At 46.4% G+C, this 18,884-nt stretch overlaps 1 protein-coding gene across 2 annotated transcripts in view; it reads left to right on the top strand.

The window, feature by feature from the left end:
- The window catches only part of LOC103077059 (actin-related protein 3B), a 61,534-nt gene that overhangs the window by 41,570 nt on the left and 1,080 nt on the right, over positions 1–18,884 (top strand). The window contains exons 5-10 of one of the 2 annotated variants that reach the window (XM_007469798.1): positions 328–423; positions 1,333–1,440; positions 3,264–3,407; positions 6,039–6,212; positions 7,639–7,731; positions 18,072–18,197. In XM_007469798.1, coding sequence (XP_007469860.1) covers positions 328–423; positions 1,333–1,440; positions 3,264–3,407; positions 6,039–6,212; positions 7,639–7,731; positions 18,072–18,197 — 741 coding nt within the window. The remainder of the gene's footprint in view (positions 1–327; positions 424–1,332; positions 1,441–3,263; positions 3,408–6,038; positions 6,213–7,638; positions 7,732–18,071; positions 18,198–18,884) is intronic. The other variant, XM_007469799.1, reaches the window with a different exon arrangement.

Here is an 18,884-nt window from a genome sequence, read left to right as displayed (position 1 = left end):
GCGCGCGCCCAGCCGCTCCGCGGCATGTGGGATCTTCCCGGACCGGGGCACGAACCCGTGTCCCCTGCATTGGCAGGCGAACTCTCAACCACTGAGCCACCAGGGAAGCCCTGTGTCAAAGCTTTTAAGCCCCGCAGCCAAAGTTCTTTAAGACAGTTTCTTTAAGTACAAATTTCTTTAGAGTATGCTCTGGGTGTGCGCTACCTGTAAAATCAGGAAGTTGTACAGCATCCTAATTAACATGCTTTTAGGTTAACTTTTTTATGATTCTGATATAGTTACATGAAATTTGGGTGAACACTAAATATAGTGAATGTTTTCTTACAGACAGAACCTCCACTGAACACACCAGAAAACAGAGAATATCTTGCAGAAATTATGTTTGAATCATTTAATGTACCAGGACTCTACATTGCAGTTCAGGTAAAAACAAAGTGATTTTTATAATTCCCAAATGACCGTAGCTGTCTAATAGTGGAAGAAATGGTGATTCTCAAGGCCTCTGTTGTAAGATTGTGCTGTACGTTCTTCCTTTTCCACACCCTACACACACGTACACACCCACCCCATTCAGGTTTGAACTCAAACACTGTACAGACCATGTTCTGTGATTTATATCTTTATGTTTTTACTGCTGGTATAGAGTTTGTCCAGCTTTTGTCTTTTTACATGCTTTAGAATCTAATGTATTCTTCTCTGGATGACAAGATCGATATGATGGTTCTTTTTTGGCTTCTTTCACTTCTGATCATAAAAAAGGAAAGATACTATGATATCTGCTAAAAAACAAAACATATGTCTCTAGAGGGTTCCCCCTTTGGGATTTGGGCTCCTGTGGTTCCATGAGCTTGTAGGACTTCCTTTGAAGCTACTTGTTCTTAGTGTGGGGATTTTTGTTGGTTTTGGATGTCGTTATTTATCTGCCACCCTGTATAAGGGAATTGACTGGGATTTGGGGGAATAAATTTTTAAAAAGTATCTCCTAAAATGTTTTCTGAATATTCCAGTCCCTTCTAGGAAAAAGGAGAAGGAGTTGCATAGAAAATTAATTTGGGAGATAGCACAGGCTGTTGCCTCTGGTGATCCTCTCCAGCTTTTCTTTGCAAAACTTTGATTTATTTTATTGAAAACTTGACCCCTCCAGATGAAGTATACAAAATTTGCGTGTTAGTTGTTCAATTTGGAATTTGAAGTTTGGGGGGAAGCTGGAGGATAGGGAAGGGAAAGAGTTACTCTTAAGAAAGGTCTTATTGATTGAACCTGAGAACAATCAGGTGCAGTCCTTGGGAAGAGTTTCCCCGAATGCTGATGGTCTCCATGTCTTTGGTGCAGGCAGTGCTGGCCTTAGCAGCGTCTTGGACCTCGCGACAAGTGGGCGAACGTACGTTAACGGGGATCGTCATCGACAGTGGGGATGGGGTCACCCATGCTATCCCAGTGGTAAGCAGAGTGTTCAGTGCTTCACTTTCTGTAGGCCTCCCCCGACTGGAGGTAAGGGGAGAGATTAAAGGAAAAAACCCTTCTGTAATTAAAATACCACTTTAGAAACCGTAACTGTACTTAGCAAAGGTAACAAGAGTCTTTAAACTCAGGTATGTGAGAAAGAAGAAGAAAACCAGTGTCTTCGGTGCTGGCAAGTTGGAATTCTTGCTGGGAAATTTCTGCAATCAGATGTCAGCAGTCATTCGGGGTCTCCAGGGCTCTGCTTGATCACCGGGGGTACATCACCAGGAGGGCCTTCCTGGCTTACATTCTGAGCTGTCAGCTTGGGTATCAGTAGGTGTGGTGCACGGCCGCTCTGAAGGATGAGCTCTGTGTTCTGTGACAAGATATGGACAGCTTTACCCAGCTCATGCTTTAGAGAAATCGCTTCTTGTTTTTCAGAATTTATTTAAGAGCCAAGAAGAGGAGATTGTTCCTTTTGACTTGCAGAATGCTCTGCAGTGTCACTTTTTGGTTTTAATTTTCAAAATATTAGAGAAGTGATTCCTAATTCAGGTTCAAGAGACAACGTCTGTATTTTTCTTTCGGTCCAGTGAACTATTTAAATGAATTATTTGAAGTTTGCTTTTTTTTTTTTTTTTTGAGGTACGTGGGCCTCTCACTGCTGTGGCCTCTCCCGTTGCGGAGCACAGGCTCCGAACGCGCAGGCTCAGCGGCCATGGCTCACGGGCCCAGCCACTCCGCAGCATGTGGGATCCTCCCAGACCGGGGCACGAACCCGTGTCCCCTGTATCGTCAGGCGGACTCTCAACCACTGCGCCACCAGGGAAGCCCTGAAGTTTGCTTTTTTGAACATGAATCGAAGCTACCTGCAAGGGGACACACAGTGGACAGTCAGACCTCCTCTTCCTTCTCATCTTCCTCCTCCAAGCCCCCTGCTCAGAGAGCCCTGTTACTAGTTACCTATGTATATTACAGGCATATTTTCTGCATATATGGGGTGTGTGTGTGTGTGTGTATAGCTCCTTTTAAAAGGTGTGGGCCCTCGGGCCGAGCTGCAGGCCGCGGACAAAGGGCTGTAGCTCCCTTCCTGGCGCTGGCAGGGGGCGGCCCAGCAAGAGGATCCCAGCTCCTCTCAGCTTGGTCTCACACGGCAGAGCATCTGGGTGAACTGGCCAAAATCACTCCTACCAAGTGCCGCCCTTTGTACAGTAAAGGGGACCGTTTATTGAGTACCTAACTACTAGTCCCAAACAGGGCTGTGAGCGGGACTTACTCTGTTTCATGAATTCTGTATTATAAACCCCGTTTGCCCCATATTATGGATGAAGGAACTGATGATGAAACGTTGCCAGACGTGTCCACGGTCACTCAGCCCACAGATGTGGAACCGGATTGAGTCCAGGTTGTTAGAAGCCATGTCCTGCCTGCTAACCAAATGGTTGACTTTTCAATACAGGTCGATTTATAGTTGTTCTAATGATTTTATAGATAAACTTCTTCCCTTTTGTTAGAGGAAGAAAAAAATGATTGATCCGTTGTTCTGACAAACGGCAGTACTTTTTGGAAATGAACCATTTCATGTGGTTTTTCTCTTCACTTTCCTGACGAAGACGTCATTTTTGTGGCTTACAGGGCATCTCCGGTTCTACTAACGGAATTGTGCCTGCGGTCGTTTGAAAAGACCTCCAGGCCCGAGCTGTGCACAGAGTGGGGACTCAGTAAATGCAGTGACGCGGGCGGGGCGGGAGACTGTCTTAGCGCCCAGGGAGCCCTTCTCTCCTGGAGTCGCTCACACGCTGTCTGTCTCTTCTTCCTAGGCAGAAGGGTATGTCATTGGAAGCTGCATCAAACACATCCCTATCGCAGGGAGAGATATTACGTATTTCATGCAACAGCTGCTGAGGGAGCGGGAGGTGGGGATTCCTCCGGAGCAGTCGCTGGAGACTGCCAAAGCCATCAAGGTAAAAGCAGGAGCAAATGGGGCCGGCTTGCGGGTGAGAGAGGAATGGTGTTTGGGTGCTTCCCTTGCTGCTGAGACCCCCCGCCCTCACCTTCCTTCCTCCCCACTCCCCACGAATGTGGGTCTCGATGTGTTTACGCTTGTGGAGCTTCCAGCTACACATGAGAGCAGCCTGATCACTGGGATTGAGCGCCCTACGCAGTACAGCATCGTTTCATTGGCGCCTGAGCAGGTAGAACCTTCAGTTAGCTGGATGTGTCTCCCATCAAGTTCATTTCTAGAATAAGGAACAGGCAGCAGCAGCAGCGACCGTTCGGAGTCCTGTGAAGTCAGCCAGTATTCACACTAACTTCCAGTACCTGTAGTCTGTGGTTCTGTGCCCTGTGAATTACAGTTCAGAGTAATGCTATTCTAGGGTGGAATCATAAAACAGAATCCACATGTAGTTTCCAGACTGTAATTACCATGCTGGAAAAGTTACAGGAGGTTTTAAAATTAAATCAGTAAGAGTAGAAGAAAAATGGCTCATTGTTCCTTTTTTAAAATGCCCGCTTGGCCCGATCCATCAGTCTGGTCTTTGTACGACTCTGTATGTAGCAGTTGACAGACCCTGTTGAAAGGAACTTTCTTTTCAGGTTGCAAAATTAGGACAAATTATTGTGTTTTTTTTAAGCCAAAATGCAAGAGATTCTTAGTAATACAAGCGTGATCTTCATATAGATGAAGAGCAAGGGTTTTGTTTGTTTCTGGAGAAGAATTTAAACGCGGGGATGACACATGGCCTTGAGCATACACTTAGCTTCTGAGCCGCAGGGGAGTCTAGCCTGTTCTCCTGCGCCCCCATCGCTGCTCCCTGGTTTCCTTGCACTAAGCACCCAGGACCGGGCTGGCTAAAAGGAAAGGAAGCATGGGGCGGGGGCGGGACTCCCGCGTTTCACCCGCCACTCCTGGTGAACACAGGTGTTTTGAGCCCGGGCGCACTGGCAGTGGTAAGGGCTCCTGTGAGGAGGGGCCCGCTGCCCCGTGTGCCCAGGACGGGAGCACCTTGAATGCCAAGCCAAGGCACCAGGGCCCGTCCTTTCCTTCTGGTGGGAAGGTTATAGAAGCAACATAAGACTTTCTTTTTAGAATAAAATATTTCCCCAACTTTCCCTCTTCCTCTCCTTGCCTTTCTTCAAGGAAAGAGATTTGGATCTCTGATCCAGGTTCCCTCACCACGCCCTCTTTCACAAATAGGACCTGACCCTCGGGGTGAGCAGAGCCCTGAGTGTGATGATCGGGAGGTATTTCCTTCACTTGCTGGCTCTCTGGGGTCCGGTTCTGGCCCTGAGCCCGGAGCTGGCCCATTCCGGCCCTGACAGTGTGGCGCTCAGCAGTGAAGGTCGGGTGTGCGAGAGACTCCTTGTGTTCTTGCAGATGAGCTGCCCCGACCCTGCTGTTCGTTCTCGCCTCACTTCTCTCTGTGATGGAGGAGATCCTGGAAAGGGTGGTTAGAGCCCCTGCATCCTGTCACTCCCAGGGTCACAGGTGGGCCTGAGGCTGGTGGGCTCTGGCACACACTGTCCGTGCAGCGGGAGTCCAGAACTTAGGGCTGACAAGGCTGCTCTCCGTCCAGCTTCAAGGAGGCGCTTCATGCCATCAGTTAAGCCAGCTGAGGTGCCCTAAGAAATTGACCAGGCCTCTTAAGGCAATGTAATGTTTCTGTCTCCAGTCGGTAGATTTAAAGTCATATGGGCTGACTCGCTCTGTTGTCAACGAGCAGGGTTTTGTAGCTTATAATTCGACAAAGTATATCAAGGACGGTATTAGGATCTGTTTCAGGGATTCTCAGAAACTTTAAACTTAATATCATGAAAAGACCTTCAGAGGTCCTTGTAAAATGTGTAGTGAGCTCCAGCTGTGTGCCTGGTGTTGAACAAAGCCCACCTTGCCCACAGACAGCTTACTTTCAGAATCTGCCACCCAAGTGCCACCTGCTGCTTTGCTGAGGTTAGCTCTCAGGACAGATGATCGACCCAGAGCTCCCCAGTCGAGCGTCACCAGATGCTGAGGAGACACTTCCCACCTGTCAGGCTGGTCCGGTGCTGGGGTGGAAACCATGAGTGGCTTCTCATGCTCCAGTGGGCGGGGGTCTGTGTGTGTTTTGTTCACTTGCGCATCCCGTGTGCCTAGGCACTCAGTGAATACTGTCGTGGAGCTGATGACCGTGCTGTGTTGGGCTGCACAGCAGGTTCACGACCCACCGGTGGGCCGTGGTAGGCATGGGAGGGAGATCCACCGCATTCATCGTGGGGAATGTGGTCTACTGGTGCAGGGTGGATGGCGGTGTGTGCCCGGCCAGGCGCTGTGTAGGGGCCCAGGAGGAATGAGGAAGCGGAGAGGGATACCTTTAGACATCACTTCAGATGATAATGCAGCAAAATTTGATAGGGTAAGGCTGAGGTTCATAGCCGAGCTGCAAAGGAAGCAGATTTACAAGTCCAGAGCGTAGTCATGAAAAGTCTGTGAGGCTTGGCCATACGTCCATGCTGGAGCTGTGTGTGTGTGGGACTCATTTCAGGGTGTTTGATGCTGGGGGTTCCTGGGTACCTGTCAGAGGGCAGACTCTGCTGACGTGTGTGTGTGTCTGCAGGAGAAGTACTGTTACATTTGCCCGGATATCGTCAAGGAGTTTGCCAAGTATGACGCGGATCCTCAGAAGTGGATCAGGCAGTACACGGGGATCAATGCAGTCAACCAGAAGCAGTTCATTGTAGATGTTGGCTACGAAAGGTTCCTGGGCCCTGAGATTTTCTTTCACCCGGAGGTAAGATGTTAGCTTTTTGAGTGTGAGGTATGGCACATGTGGAGCGATACTGCCACCTCATGTGTGTACAGAGAGTCCCCAGTGGGGTTTCCTGGATAGACGCTGCACCCTCTGCAGCTCTTACAGCCCCTGTGCAGGTTGCCTGCTTGACTGATGCCCCTCTTTAGACTTGATTCTCTGTTAGAGATAGTGAGTGATTAGGGAGAAGCTTTAAGAGCAACAGAAGATAATGGAAATGAAATTAATCCATAGTAATATGAAAACTAGTTAATCTTGGGGACCGAATGCAATCTGCCTTTGTATGGGAGTAGGGTAACATGTAACCTTTCCACCCTTGGTGATGGTCCATCCTAGTTGCAGCTTTTGACCCCAGACAGTTGGTCCTGCTGTGTTCCCTGCTGAAGTTAGTTAAAGCCTCTGTCTGAGGACTAACCTTTCCATTAGTTAGATGGGCTTTAGGAATTACAGATATCATCATTTTAACTATAGTCACAAAGAATTATTATTACTTTTGCAGAAGCAGTCATCAAGAGGCAACATTTTAAGGTGTAAATAAAGCGGATTTTATTTGTATTTTGGTATATTTTTCTGCCTAATTCAGTTTACATTTGATAGGTAGGTTACAAACTGCTGCCTGTTTTTCGATGTGTATGACCATTTTGTATAGGGAAGTGGCACACAATGTATGCCTTACTATAATCTAATAATCATGCCTTTGATATTACTGATTTAAAATAGACATAAAACCGAAAATGTCCAGTGAACAGCTGGTGAGCAACTGGATGTTACCTTCTTCCCCTTGAGTACGTTAAAGCTTTCCTTGATTTTTAAAGTGTATTTAAAGTTTTTTTAAGTTGAATTATTTATACTTTAACTTATTTAACTTACGGAATTAAATCCAAGACTGTTTACTCAGTGACATGATTGCTACCATATTGACTGTTTCATTTAAAAGCCACCCTCCTGAACCCTCCCCAGGCTTCTAGCTCAGGTTTACAGTGTGATCTTTCATTGACTGTGTTTTTTTCTTATATCATGTCTAGTTTTTTCATGATGATAATGTTCGTAAGTGGTATACTTATTCTGTACTCACGGCGTTTTCATTACATGTCACATACGTCATGCACACACGTTTCACACTCTGACAGCAGGATTCACCGTGTGTCCTAATGCAGAGCGGGTCTGTTTTTGCTACACTTTGATGTTTTCCCCTTGCTGACCCCACACATGTCATCTCCTGAGGGCACGTGTCACCATCACCCCATGCACAGTCACTTGGGTTCTTCTGACGTATGAACATTTGACGTAGTCATTCCAGTGTGACAGTTTTAAAGGTATAGTACATTTTGTATTTGTTAAAGTTACTTTTTAAAAAGGTTATTGAGAGAAATGTGTAATGTTTCTTTTATATTTATATGAAATTCAGTTTGCCAACCCAGACTTTATGGAGTCCATCTCGGACGTTGTTGATGAAGTCATTCAGAGCTGCCCCATCGATGTCCGTCGTCCGCTGTATAAGGTATATAAGCTGCCTGGGTAAGGTGCTCGGGTTCATTGCACAGTTAAAGGCCCAGCATTCTTGGAATAATAGGTTCTTAACGTCAGTATGCAGGTGTTCCTGTTTCACTCCTGTCTTACAGGATTTGTTAAAGGCCAGCATACTGGCGAAATATTTTTCTTGGAGTGGAGATGACTTAAATGTTTGGAAATAGGACTCAGCTCACCAGAAGTGTTTAAGTATTCTCATGGCTTTATTCTTACCTGGCCAGCTGTATTTTAAACTGGACAATTTTAACCTTATGTATTGATGGAAAGATGAAGGGTATCCTTCCCCTCATGGTTTCCATGAATTCACTGATCTTGCTTCATGCATATTTAGGTTTGTGCCAAATGTGCTGTTGCCAGGAAGAGGTCAGAGCCTGAAATGAAGCACTCAGGTAGAAAATACTCATGTAATTTTCAGCCCTCAGCCTCTGCCCTGTCTTACCTTCTCAGCCCAGGGACCTGAGTTTAAAGAGGAGCATATCAGGCTCAGGAGTGAGGGCTTAATAAATTTTGTTTCATCTACACAATGGGATACTACGCAGTCTTTGAAAAGAATAAGGTGAATCAATGTAAATTCAAATGAAAAGATGTCTGTAGTATACATTGTTAAGTGAAAAAGCAAGTTGTAAAGTTTACACGTAGTATTATTTTATTTAAAAATATAGTTTGCATATATATATTGAGAAGGTTTTGAATGAATGCTAAACTTAAAGAAAATAACATATCTTTGGGGGTAGAAGGTGCATAACTTTTACCTTCTACTCCTTGTGTTTTAAGATTGAAATTTTAGAGTTAACAAATGTTATTCTTATTATTGGAAAACATTTTCCTATGTAGACAACTTTTTATGGGTGAAAACAAATTATAATTCTATTTTTATTGTTACATGTCCTTAATTAAACAGCTCTCTCCTCCAACAAAGTGTGCAAGAAAGGGAAACTAGAGACAGGTGGGAGTATTAGTAAGTTTAGTAAAATACGTTCCTTGCTCTCCCTACTTCTTAAATCTCACTTAACATCAGCTGTGTCTTCTTGTCCATGAAAGCAAGGAACAGGTGTGCACTCTTTCGTTTTTTGTTTTGTTTTGTTTCTGTTTTCTTTGCGGTACGCGGGCCTCTCACTGCTGTGGCCTCTCCCGTTGCGGAGCACAGGCTCCGGACGCGCAGGCTCAGCGGCCATGGCTCACGGGCCCAGCCGCTCCGTGGCACGTGGGATCCTCCCGGACCGGGGCACGAACCCGTGTCCCCTGCATCGGCAGGTGGACCCTCAACCACTGCGCCACCAGGGAAGCCCCACTCTTTAGTCTTTATTTCATCCTAACGGAAAAGAAACTTCTGCCAGCGGTTACAGATTGTTCATGGGTGAGATTTTTTTTCTCATCAGACAGTTTAGTTCACTTTCAGTACATTTACAGGAAGTAGAGATGGCCTTGTAACCTGAGCTCCTTGTTTAATAGATGATGGCCCTGAGCCCCAGAGATGGGAAAAGGAGGCAAAACTAGAGGGACCTGGGTCAAGTGGAGCAAACTGGTCTTGGACTTCTAAAAAAAATTATTGAGGTATAGTTGATGTACAATATTATGTAAATTTTAGGTGTACAACACAGTGATTTGCAATTTTTAAAGGCTATATTCCATTCCTAGTTATAAAATATTGGCTATATTCCCTGTTTTTGTACAGTATATCCTTGTAGCCTGTTGATTTTATACATAGTAGTTTGTATTTCTTAATCCCTTACTCCTGTCTTGCCCCTCGCCCCTTCCCTCTCTCCACTGGTAACCATTAGTTTGTTCTGTATATCTGTGAGTCTGCTTTTTTTTTGTTATGTTCACTGGCTTGTTTTCTTTTTTAGATTCCACATATAAGTGAGCTCATATAGTATTTGTCTTTCTCTGATTTGTTTCACTTAGCATAATACCCTCCAAGTCCATCCATGTTGCTGCAAATGGCAACATTTCATTCTTATTTATGGCTGAGTAATATTCCCTTGTGTATGTATGTATGTATGTGTGTGTGTGTGTATACATATATATATATATATATATATATATATATATATACATTCCATTGTATATATACACTACATTTTCTTTATCCGTTCATCTGTTGATGGTCGCTTAGGGTGCTTCCATATCTTGGCAATTGTAAGTAATGCTGCTATGAACTTAGGGGTGCATATATCTTTTCGAGTTAAGTGTTTTCATTTTTTTTGGATAAATACCCAGAAGTGGAATTGCTAGATCATTAGGTAGTTCTATTTTTAGCTTTTCGAGAAACCTCCATACTGTTCTCCATAGTGGCTGCACCAATTTACATTCCCACCAACAGTGCACAAGGGTTCCCTTTTCTCCACACCCTCTCCAACATTTGTTTTTGTGGTATTTTTGATGATAGCCATTCTGGCAGGTGTGAGGTGACAGCTCATTGTGGTTTTAATTTGCATTTCTCTGATGATTAACGGTGTTGAGAAACTTTTCACATGCCTTTTGGCCATCTGTATGTCTTCTTTGGAAAAACGTCTGTTCAGATCCTCTGCCCATTTTTTGATTGGATCATTTGTTTTTTCTCATGTTGAGTTGTATGAGCCATTTATGTATTTTGGATATTAACCCCTTATCAGTCATATCATTTGCAAATATTTTCTCCCATTCAGTAGGCTGTCTTTTCGTTTTATTGATGGTTTCCTTTGCTGTGCAAACATTTTAAGTTTAATTAGGTCCCATTTTGTTTATTTTTGCTTTTATTTTCTTTGCTTTAGGGGACAGATCCAAAAAATATTGCTATGATTTATGTCAAAAGAGTGCTCTGCCTATGTTTTCTTCTAGGAGTTTTATGGCCTCTGGTCTTACATTTAGGTCTTTAATCCATTTTGAGTTGATTGTTGTACATGGGGTTAGAGAGTGTTCTAATTTCATTCTTTTATATGTAGCTGTCCAACAGACAGTTGAGTTTTGAGAGGGGTTAAGCTCTGGGTAGGATCACTTAGCTAAGTGGCAGGGTTGGATTTTGAGTCCACTTGCCACACCTTTGAAAACTCGTGCTTTTTCCACCACATCACACTGAAGATTATGTAAAGTGTGGCAAGAAGACGATTCCGCAAAGAGGGAAACCCTGTCCCGACTGCTTCACCCCCTGGAAAAGTCATTTCTTCCCTGAGGCGTTCGAGGGCTTTCTGCTTGGCCCTGGTCGCCTGGCCCTGCTCCGCCAGCCGTGTGAGTGCTTCTGTGCGGGACCTTGGCTGAGTTCGGCAGGCTTGCGAGTGGTTTAAGATCTCAGTAGGCTTGGTGGGGGGCTGACTGGGGGTGGGCCGTGTTTTTCTCCTTTGTTGGGCTCTGTACCCCGTGGGGAAGGAGGGACACAGTGGGGCCTGGTCTGCGCTGCCACCCAGCAGGTGAGAAGCTAACCCTGGAGTCTTGGTGCTCGCAGCACACGTTCACTTGTGTGTTCCTGGCCTGTCCCCTGTGGGGTGGCTCTCCTGGAGGGTCACCCTGGTGGTCACCCCTGCGGGGGAGCCGACTGGCAGGCACCTGGCTGCCGCCCGTGGCCCATCGCTGCCACGTGGCCCGGCCGCACTGCCAGCCCTGGGCATGGGGAGGGTGAGGACTGTCTGGTGGCACCTCTGCCACGGCCACCACGAAAGAGACTCGTTTCCAGAACAAAGGGCTTGATGAGTGAATGCATGTGCAATATTGAAGCCTAAAAATGCCCTTTTCCTGCGTGTGTGCCTGCCAGGTAATGGCTGTCGTCGTGCTTTTCCCCATGGTGGTTTTAGATCAGGGGTTGGCCAGCTCTTTCTGTAAAGGGCCAGATGGTAAGTATTTTCAGCTTTGTGGGCCATTCGGTCTGTGTTGCTGCCAGAGAACACACGAGTGACCAGGAGGGGCTGTGTTCCCAGGAACTTTGTGTATGAAAACAGGCGTTGGGGACGTAGGCAGGAAGCGCGATTCTCACACTTTCGGCTCAGGCCTCACGCACTCATTCTCTGACTGTAGCCAAGGTTGTTGTTGGGAAAGGCTCCTCTCACCGCAGGGCCCTGTAGCCCCTGCTGGCCACTGCTCTGCCCCCTCCTGTCCAGAGGCCGTCACCGCGTGTTCTGGGCTCCCGGGGCAGCATCCGGGTGGGCGGCCTTGTTCTTCGGATTCGCTCTGAACTTTCGGTCCTGCTTTCCTCCTCCTCCTCCTCCTCCTCCAGAGTTTAGCCGTGAGCTTGCCGTGGAAAGAACCTTCCACTGCGACATCTGTGTTCATGAAATGCACAGATGTACAGTTTGTGGGATTTTGAAAGTAATTAGAGACATACTACATACAAGTGCTTCTGCAGAGCACGTGGGCGTCTTGCTCTGGAGAGCTGTGTCCACGAGTCTTTAGGTAGCACGTCTTTCCTCTCCAGTCTTGCCGTTACTTTGTCATTCCCTCCTCTGTTACCGATGTTTCTTCCTACCTGCTGGGTAGCAGCGCTGACCCTTTTGTCAGTGTCCCAGACACATGCCGTGGGGCTTAAAAAGTACTCAGTAACCACTAAAGCAGTAGGAAGCAGGTTTGTACCCAAAGAAACTCATGATTGCCAAGGGGAAGCAGCCCGTGTGCTGAGCCCTGCTGGATTCCGTGCTCGGGCAAGGTGCCCCTCCAGGAGGCTGGTTTCCTGACTCTTGCCTCTGTGCACTGTCCCCGCAGTGCCCACAGGCTCAGACGGGCAGCCGAGCTGGCCGAACCAGCCAGAGGGGAAGCCACAGGCCCCGTGGGAAGGGTTCTGAGGCTGCTGCTTGGTGTCATGAGCTCTGCTGCCTGCCTAGGAAGGGGTCTCCCCGTTGCCTCACCTGCTCCCAAAGGTGCTGTCCGGACCAGTCGGGCCTGGACCTCTTATGTTTCCCAGGCTCAGTCTTGGGAACTGTAGGTGGAGTTGCTTATGGAGAAGCGGGCAGGAGGAAGCACCGGAGACCTTCTTGGTCCTGAGTTAACACCTTCCTCAGGCTGGTGCACAAGGGAAAGAAGTCAGTGGAGAATGAAATGTGACTTTGAAAATTTAGAATCTTCAAAAATGTAAAACAGTTGTTTTTGGACAAAAGGAGTTATAATCTAATTTTTATTTCAGTCTGGCCTGTAGATCAGAAGGGTATTCACATGCCCCCTTTTTCTGTTCAGTCTCTAAGTATGACGGAGGTCGGGTCTGGAGGGGACTCGTGTGTGAGAGCCAAGTCTGGGCGGCCTGTGATTTCCCCACGAAGCCAAGTCATTGCAAGCAGCAGGTGCTGCTTGAAACAAGACGTTTTCGGTCCTGGCTGTCCATGGGCGTCACCCCAGCAGCATTAAAATATACTGATGCCTGGGTCCCACCCCCAGAGATTCTGATGTAATTGTTCTGGGCATCCGGATTTTAAAAGCTTCCCAGATGATTTTGATGTATAGCTAAATTGAGAACCACTGTTAGCAACTAGTTCGCTCTGGGGTTAGTCAGCGTTTAGTAGCTTTCATGCTTTACTCAAGGCCAAAGCCAATTTTGAGTTGCTTTGTAATGCAGCTGGGTCTCTACTAAATACAAGACACTATTGTTGTTAACTTAGAGGATTTAAGTCTGTATGAGAGATGGATCTTGTCTTCAAGAGCTTATAAAAACGCTAAAAATAATACTGAAATAATTCTCATGGGAACCACCACAAGCTAAGTGTCGTTTATTGAGGTGTCATGGAAATTTAATGAGAGGGTCTCAAGGAGGACTTGGAGAAGGTGGCAGGGAGCTGGTCTGAGGGCTCGGCCTGCAGAGATGAGGTGGGGGTGCAAGCCAGGGGGAGGGCACTTGGAGTAGGTGGGAGCGCGGGCGCAGGGCAGAGGCTGCAGAACCCTGCTGCAGGTGGAGCCCAGAGTGATACTGAAGGTGGTGGGCACCAAGTCCAGGAGGGAGGGCGGGGCTGGCAATTAAATATTTTTAGACCTGCTTTGGCAGTGGGCTGAGGGTTGTTAAAAAATCTCATTCGTTGTGTTTGTCAAGCAGACGTGACTGCATCTTGATGTGGTTCAAGGAATGATTTTTCTGGAACAGATTGCTTGAATTGGGTTCTATGTAAGTATGTTAATACCTTTTAAATCGGAGGAGCTATTGCAAAGTGAGTTATATATGTATTTTTATTCTTGAAATATCTTTAATACTTGAGAGAGCGAAATACACATTTTAAGACATTATTGGTTTGTTCAACCCTTTTCACAGTAGGCCTTCTATTCAGGTGAGATTCCCAAGTGCAGTCTGACGTGTGAGCAGATGAGCGGGCGGTTTGGGGCCAGGTGGTGGACAGAGCAGGCCCAGGGCTTGCTGGTCCAGCCCCGGCTCCACGCGCACCCCCATAGTTGATGCTTCCTGTGTCCAGGAATGGCGGATCCGTGTGCCGCTGGGGAGGGAAGAGTGATGTCACAGCTGAGCACTGACCTGCCAGGTGGAGAGGAACTTCCAGAGGCTTATTGTTATGAGAGAGTGAGGAGGGGCCGATGGTGACTGTTTTGACACCGTTTTGACAACGTTGAGCAAATGTGCACTGAGCCTACAAGGAGGGCCCGGCCTCACGTGGGCACCGGGATAGACCCTGACGGGAGTGTGTCGGGCTTGAGGCCAGTGCCTCATTCCTGCGCCCAGGGCCTCTGACTCCTTGGAAGAGGCCCCATCTGCGTTAGGGAGGACGCTCTTAGCGTTGACCACATCTGCAAAGTACCTTCACAGCGACACCGAGGTTGCCGTGTGGGTCAATCATTGGGTGCTGTAGCCAGACCAAGCTGACACACAGAGTTAACCATCCAAGAAGCCAGGAAGGAGCAGCTGAAGAAAGAAGAGAAAGAACACTCTGGGAGTCAAGGAGAGACAGCTGTCATCAGCCGTGTCAGGTGACGCCCAGAGGTCACCCAGCACGAGGGCCGAGGTGGCCCCTGGGTTCTCGGTGAGGGTGCGGGCAGAGGCCAGGTTACAGCAGCTGAGGGAAGAAGAGGAGTCACCGGGGGAGGAGACATGCAGGCAATTCTTGGGAGACGTTTGTCGTCGGTTGTTACGTCTCCTACGGTCAGGCAGCCGTTTCGAGCCAGCTTGGAGTTGGATTTCCTCTAGGATAGGGCGGGGCATCATACAGCCCACCTTTGAGAAGTAAGTTTGTTCAAACTTTGCTGGGATTGCAGTCTTTGGGTTCCGTCTGAGAGTAAAAAAGCTCTTGTGCCGTCCAGTGCTTAAGAATCCGTCTTGCAACGCAGGGGATGCCGGTTTGATCCCTGGTTGGGGACTAAGATCCTACATGCTGTGGGGCAACTAAGCCCTCGCGCCGCAACTACTGAGCCCACGCGCCACAACTAAGACCTAATGTGGCCAAAAATAAATAAATATTTTTTAAAAAGTTTGAGAACTGCTGTAACAGAATAAGTTGCATGCTTCCCTAAAAAGCTGTGAATTTTTTTATTTTAAAAAAAGTTCTTGTCCCTAAAGAGGGACAAGCCTTTCAAAATATCCATGTAGGGGTGGTTGCTGGGAGAGTTGTCATCTTAACCTGTAGCGAGTGGTGGGGGTGGAGAGTTCGCTGTGAGCATCTTACTTTGTGCCTCTGGTTAACAGAGGAATAGCATGGTGGGTAGGGGCATGGCGTGTCTGCCAGATGGGATTAAGAGTACAAATAGAGTCTCCAGCACAAAATATACTTAGCGTTACAGGAATGGGAGTTTTTGTTATTTTTAATACTATATAAGGGATTGAATGAGCTTATTATTAACATAGACTTTGTCTTTCTGGCTTAAACGTCAGGTGGCTAACAGGCTGTGTGTAGTGTTCATGATGATGTGTGCTAGGATGTTCTTTACTAGCATAAAGACAGGGCCTTTGCTTTTGTAGAGGTAGTTTATGATTGAGGCTTTTATTTGACATCATGGGATAAACAGTTACGCAGCAGAGTAAGCTGCAGTCTGTAGAAGAACCCAGTCCACACGGTGGTCTGGGTAAGCAGATAGCACAAGCTGCACTGCGTGAGGAGGTGTTATGCAAATTGGGCTCCACGCCCTTTCAGCAGGTCGGCGCCAGCACCATAAAACGCTGTCTTAGTGTAGGAAACGTAGACTCTACAGGTGAGCGAGGATGATCGTTTCTGGCTTAAAATGCATTTAGAAAATTCGGGAAGTGCCAGAGTCTTTAAGAAAGAAAACAGTAACCACTGACTTTATAAAAACGACTGAACTTTTCCCAAAGTGGTTGTATCATTTATATTTCCACTAGCGATGTGCAAGAGTTTCATTTGTTTGTATTTTAACCTAAACTTGGTGTGTAATGGATTTGGTTTGTATGATCCTGATTACAAATGCTGTTGCCTATCTTTTCACGTACTTATCCGTCATTTGTGTATCTTCTTTTGTGAAATGTCTGTTTGAATCTTTTGCCCATTTTTTAATTGGCTTGTTTATATTATTATTGAGTTGTAAGAGTTCTTTTTATATTCTGGGTATAAGTCCTTTGTTAGACGTATGTATTGCAGATACTTTTTCCTAGTCTGTGGCTTGTCTTTTCATTTCCTTAGTGGTATCTTTTGAAGAACAGAAGTTTTCATTTTGTAAAGTTCAATTTATCAGTTTTTATTTTTTATGGTTCACGCTTTTTATGTCCGATCAAAGACATCTTTGCCTACATCATAGTCATGAAGACTTTAAGAAAATATTTTCTTCGGGCTCCCCTGGTGGCGCAGTGGTTGAGAATCCGCCTGGCCCGGAGCCTGTGCTCCGCAACGGGAGAGGCCACAACAGTGAGAGGCCTGCGTATTGCTAAGAAAAAAAAAAAAAAAAGAAAATATTTTCTTCTAGAAGCTCTGTAAGTTTTAGCCCTTGCATTTAAATCTGTGATCCATATTGAGTTAGGTTGTGTGTGTGAAGTAAGGTAAGTAAGCAAATGTTCATTTCTCCTCTGTGGATATTAATTATTCAGCATCATTTGTTGCAAAGACTATTCTTTTCCTGTTGAAGTATCTTGGCTACTTTGTCTAAAATCATCTGACCACGTATACACAGTGTATACACGGCACCGTTTTTTTTTTTTTAATTTTTATTTATTTATTTTTGGCTGTGTTGGGTCTTCGTTTCTGTGCGAGGGTTTTCTCTAGTTGTGGCGAGCGGGGGCCACTCTTCATCGCGGTGCGCGGGCCTCTCACTGTTGTGGCTCATGGGCTTAGTTGCTCCGTGGCATGTGGGATCTTCCCAGACCAGGGCTTGAACCCGTGTCTCCTGCATTGGCAGGCAGGTTCTTAACCAGTGTGCCACCAGGGAAGCCCCACAGCACCGTTTTTATTGTTGTGTTAATGAATGAAAAAATGAATCTTATGTGTTACACCTTTGAAAGCAACTCAAGATCTTGCAATGCTTCTGATCTTAACGAACATTCGTTTTCATACCCTGGTGAGTTAAGTTATAAATTAAAAAATCCATTACAGAGATATGAGAAGTAATTGCAGCAACTGACCCAAGACAGTATCCTGGACTGGAGAGAAAAATGCTAGAAAGAGTGCTAGCAGTGCAGGTGACAGAATTGGAAGAGCAGTGATGGATTTAGATAAAGTTTTTTTATCAATATAATTTATGAAGTCGAGAATTGAACTGTGAGGCTTATTCTAAGATATGATGCCCAGAATATCAAGAATGCTTTTAAATGGTGATTCTCAGTAGCAAACAGATACAGTTTATGTGAAGATGTTAGCAGGTGAAGAGACCTGTCTCTTCAAGAAGGTGGGGATCAGAATGCCCTTGTTTTACTCTAGTAAGGTTTTGCCATCTGACCTGTCCGGGACTTGGTCCTGGTTCTCTCAGCTCTTGGCCAGGTCGAGGAGGAGTGTCGGTGAGCAGGGCTGACCCCTGAGAGCAGCATGGGTTGGTGGCCCCTTGACTCTGATAGGAGCCGAAGCGTCTGCTGTTGTTTCTGAGCGATTTCTCCACGGGTGACCGGGTGCAGCAGTGATTATTCATGATGTTGATCCTGGGGCAGGATGTTGTATGAAAGATCTAGATTTGCAGTTTGTCAAGAGAAAACGGGGAGGGGTGTTGGTAGAAGATGGCCCTTTGAGAAATGGAAGAGGCAGCGTGTTTTCACTTGGTTATAATTGAGGAAGAGCACCAAGAGAAAGAATTTGTGACACAGGAAAAAAAGAACAGTTTATACTTTCTCGATAGCATTAGCTCTGCTTCGGTGATCATCTTTTCACATAGCTTGAAGTGTGTTATTCAAACAAGCGATTGGGTGTGTGGGGTGTGTCGTGGGCAGGTCACTAGGCCAGCGTGGGCGGGTGATTTCATGCAAGGAAACCTCTGCTTTGTGTCTTTTAGAATGTCGTTCTTTCGGGGGGCTCGACGATGTTCAGGGACTTTGGACGTCGCCTGCAGAGAGACTTAAAAAGGGTGGTGGACGCCAGACTGAGACTCAGCGAGGAGCTCAGTGGCGGCAGAATAAAGGTGAGGCCACTTGCCAGCACAGGCCGGCGGGCGTGCCCGTCTGGGCAGCGAGGGAGAAGCGCAAGTTGCAGCCACTCTCAGCCGCCGTGTGAAGTGACATTCAGAGGTCTGTCACCTGGACTCACCCCAGGTGTGCAGTCAGGGCGGATACGGACCTCGTGAGGCAGCTGCGCAGCTTTACACTGCCCACCGACCCACGCACGCCAGCAGTTTCCTTTGTGTGTAAGAGGTCAGGTGTGTAGTGTAATGACCAGCATCCCAAGGAGATGGGTCAGTTTACAGTGAGGAACTTTAACGTCCTTTGGGAACTTTCTCATTAAACTCAGATAACTAACACGAGCAGGGCGTTAATGCTGTGTTCCTCCAAGATAATAATTCTTAACTAGCTGGTGAGTTTACTCAGTTTACCCAAGCAAGCTTGGGCTTTGGTGTGGGGTGAATGGGAGCTAACCTGTGTGTCCTCACCTAGTGAGATCACACTGTTGGCAAAGTGTAATTTTTATAGTATTTTGGGGACACTTAGTGTTATTTGGAATTATCTCTAAATGCTAAAACATCTAATTTGTTTAGTTAAAAAAAAGTCAGTTGGGTTATTTGCTTGGATATTTTACTTTTTAAAATGCCTTTAGATAGAGGTAACCTGCCCTTGACTTGTGTGCTTTGTTCTTTGCACCTCCTGGGGCTGGG

This window comes from Lipotes vexillifer, unplaced genomic scaffold (genome assembly GCF_000442215.2).
Source record: "Lipotes vexillifer unplaced genomic scaffold, Lipotes_vexillifer_v1.1 scaffold472, whole genome shotgun sequence".
NCBI lineage: Eukaryota > Metazoa > Chordata > Mammalia > Artiodactyla > Lipotidae > Lipotes > Lipotes vexillifer.
The sequence above is the reverse complement of the archived record's forward strand: the minus strand, read 5'-3'. Positions and strand labels throughout refer to the sequence as shown.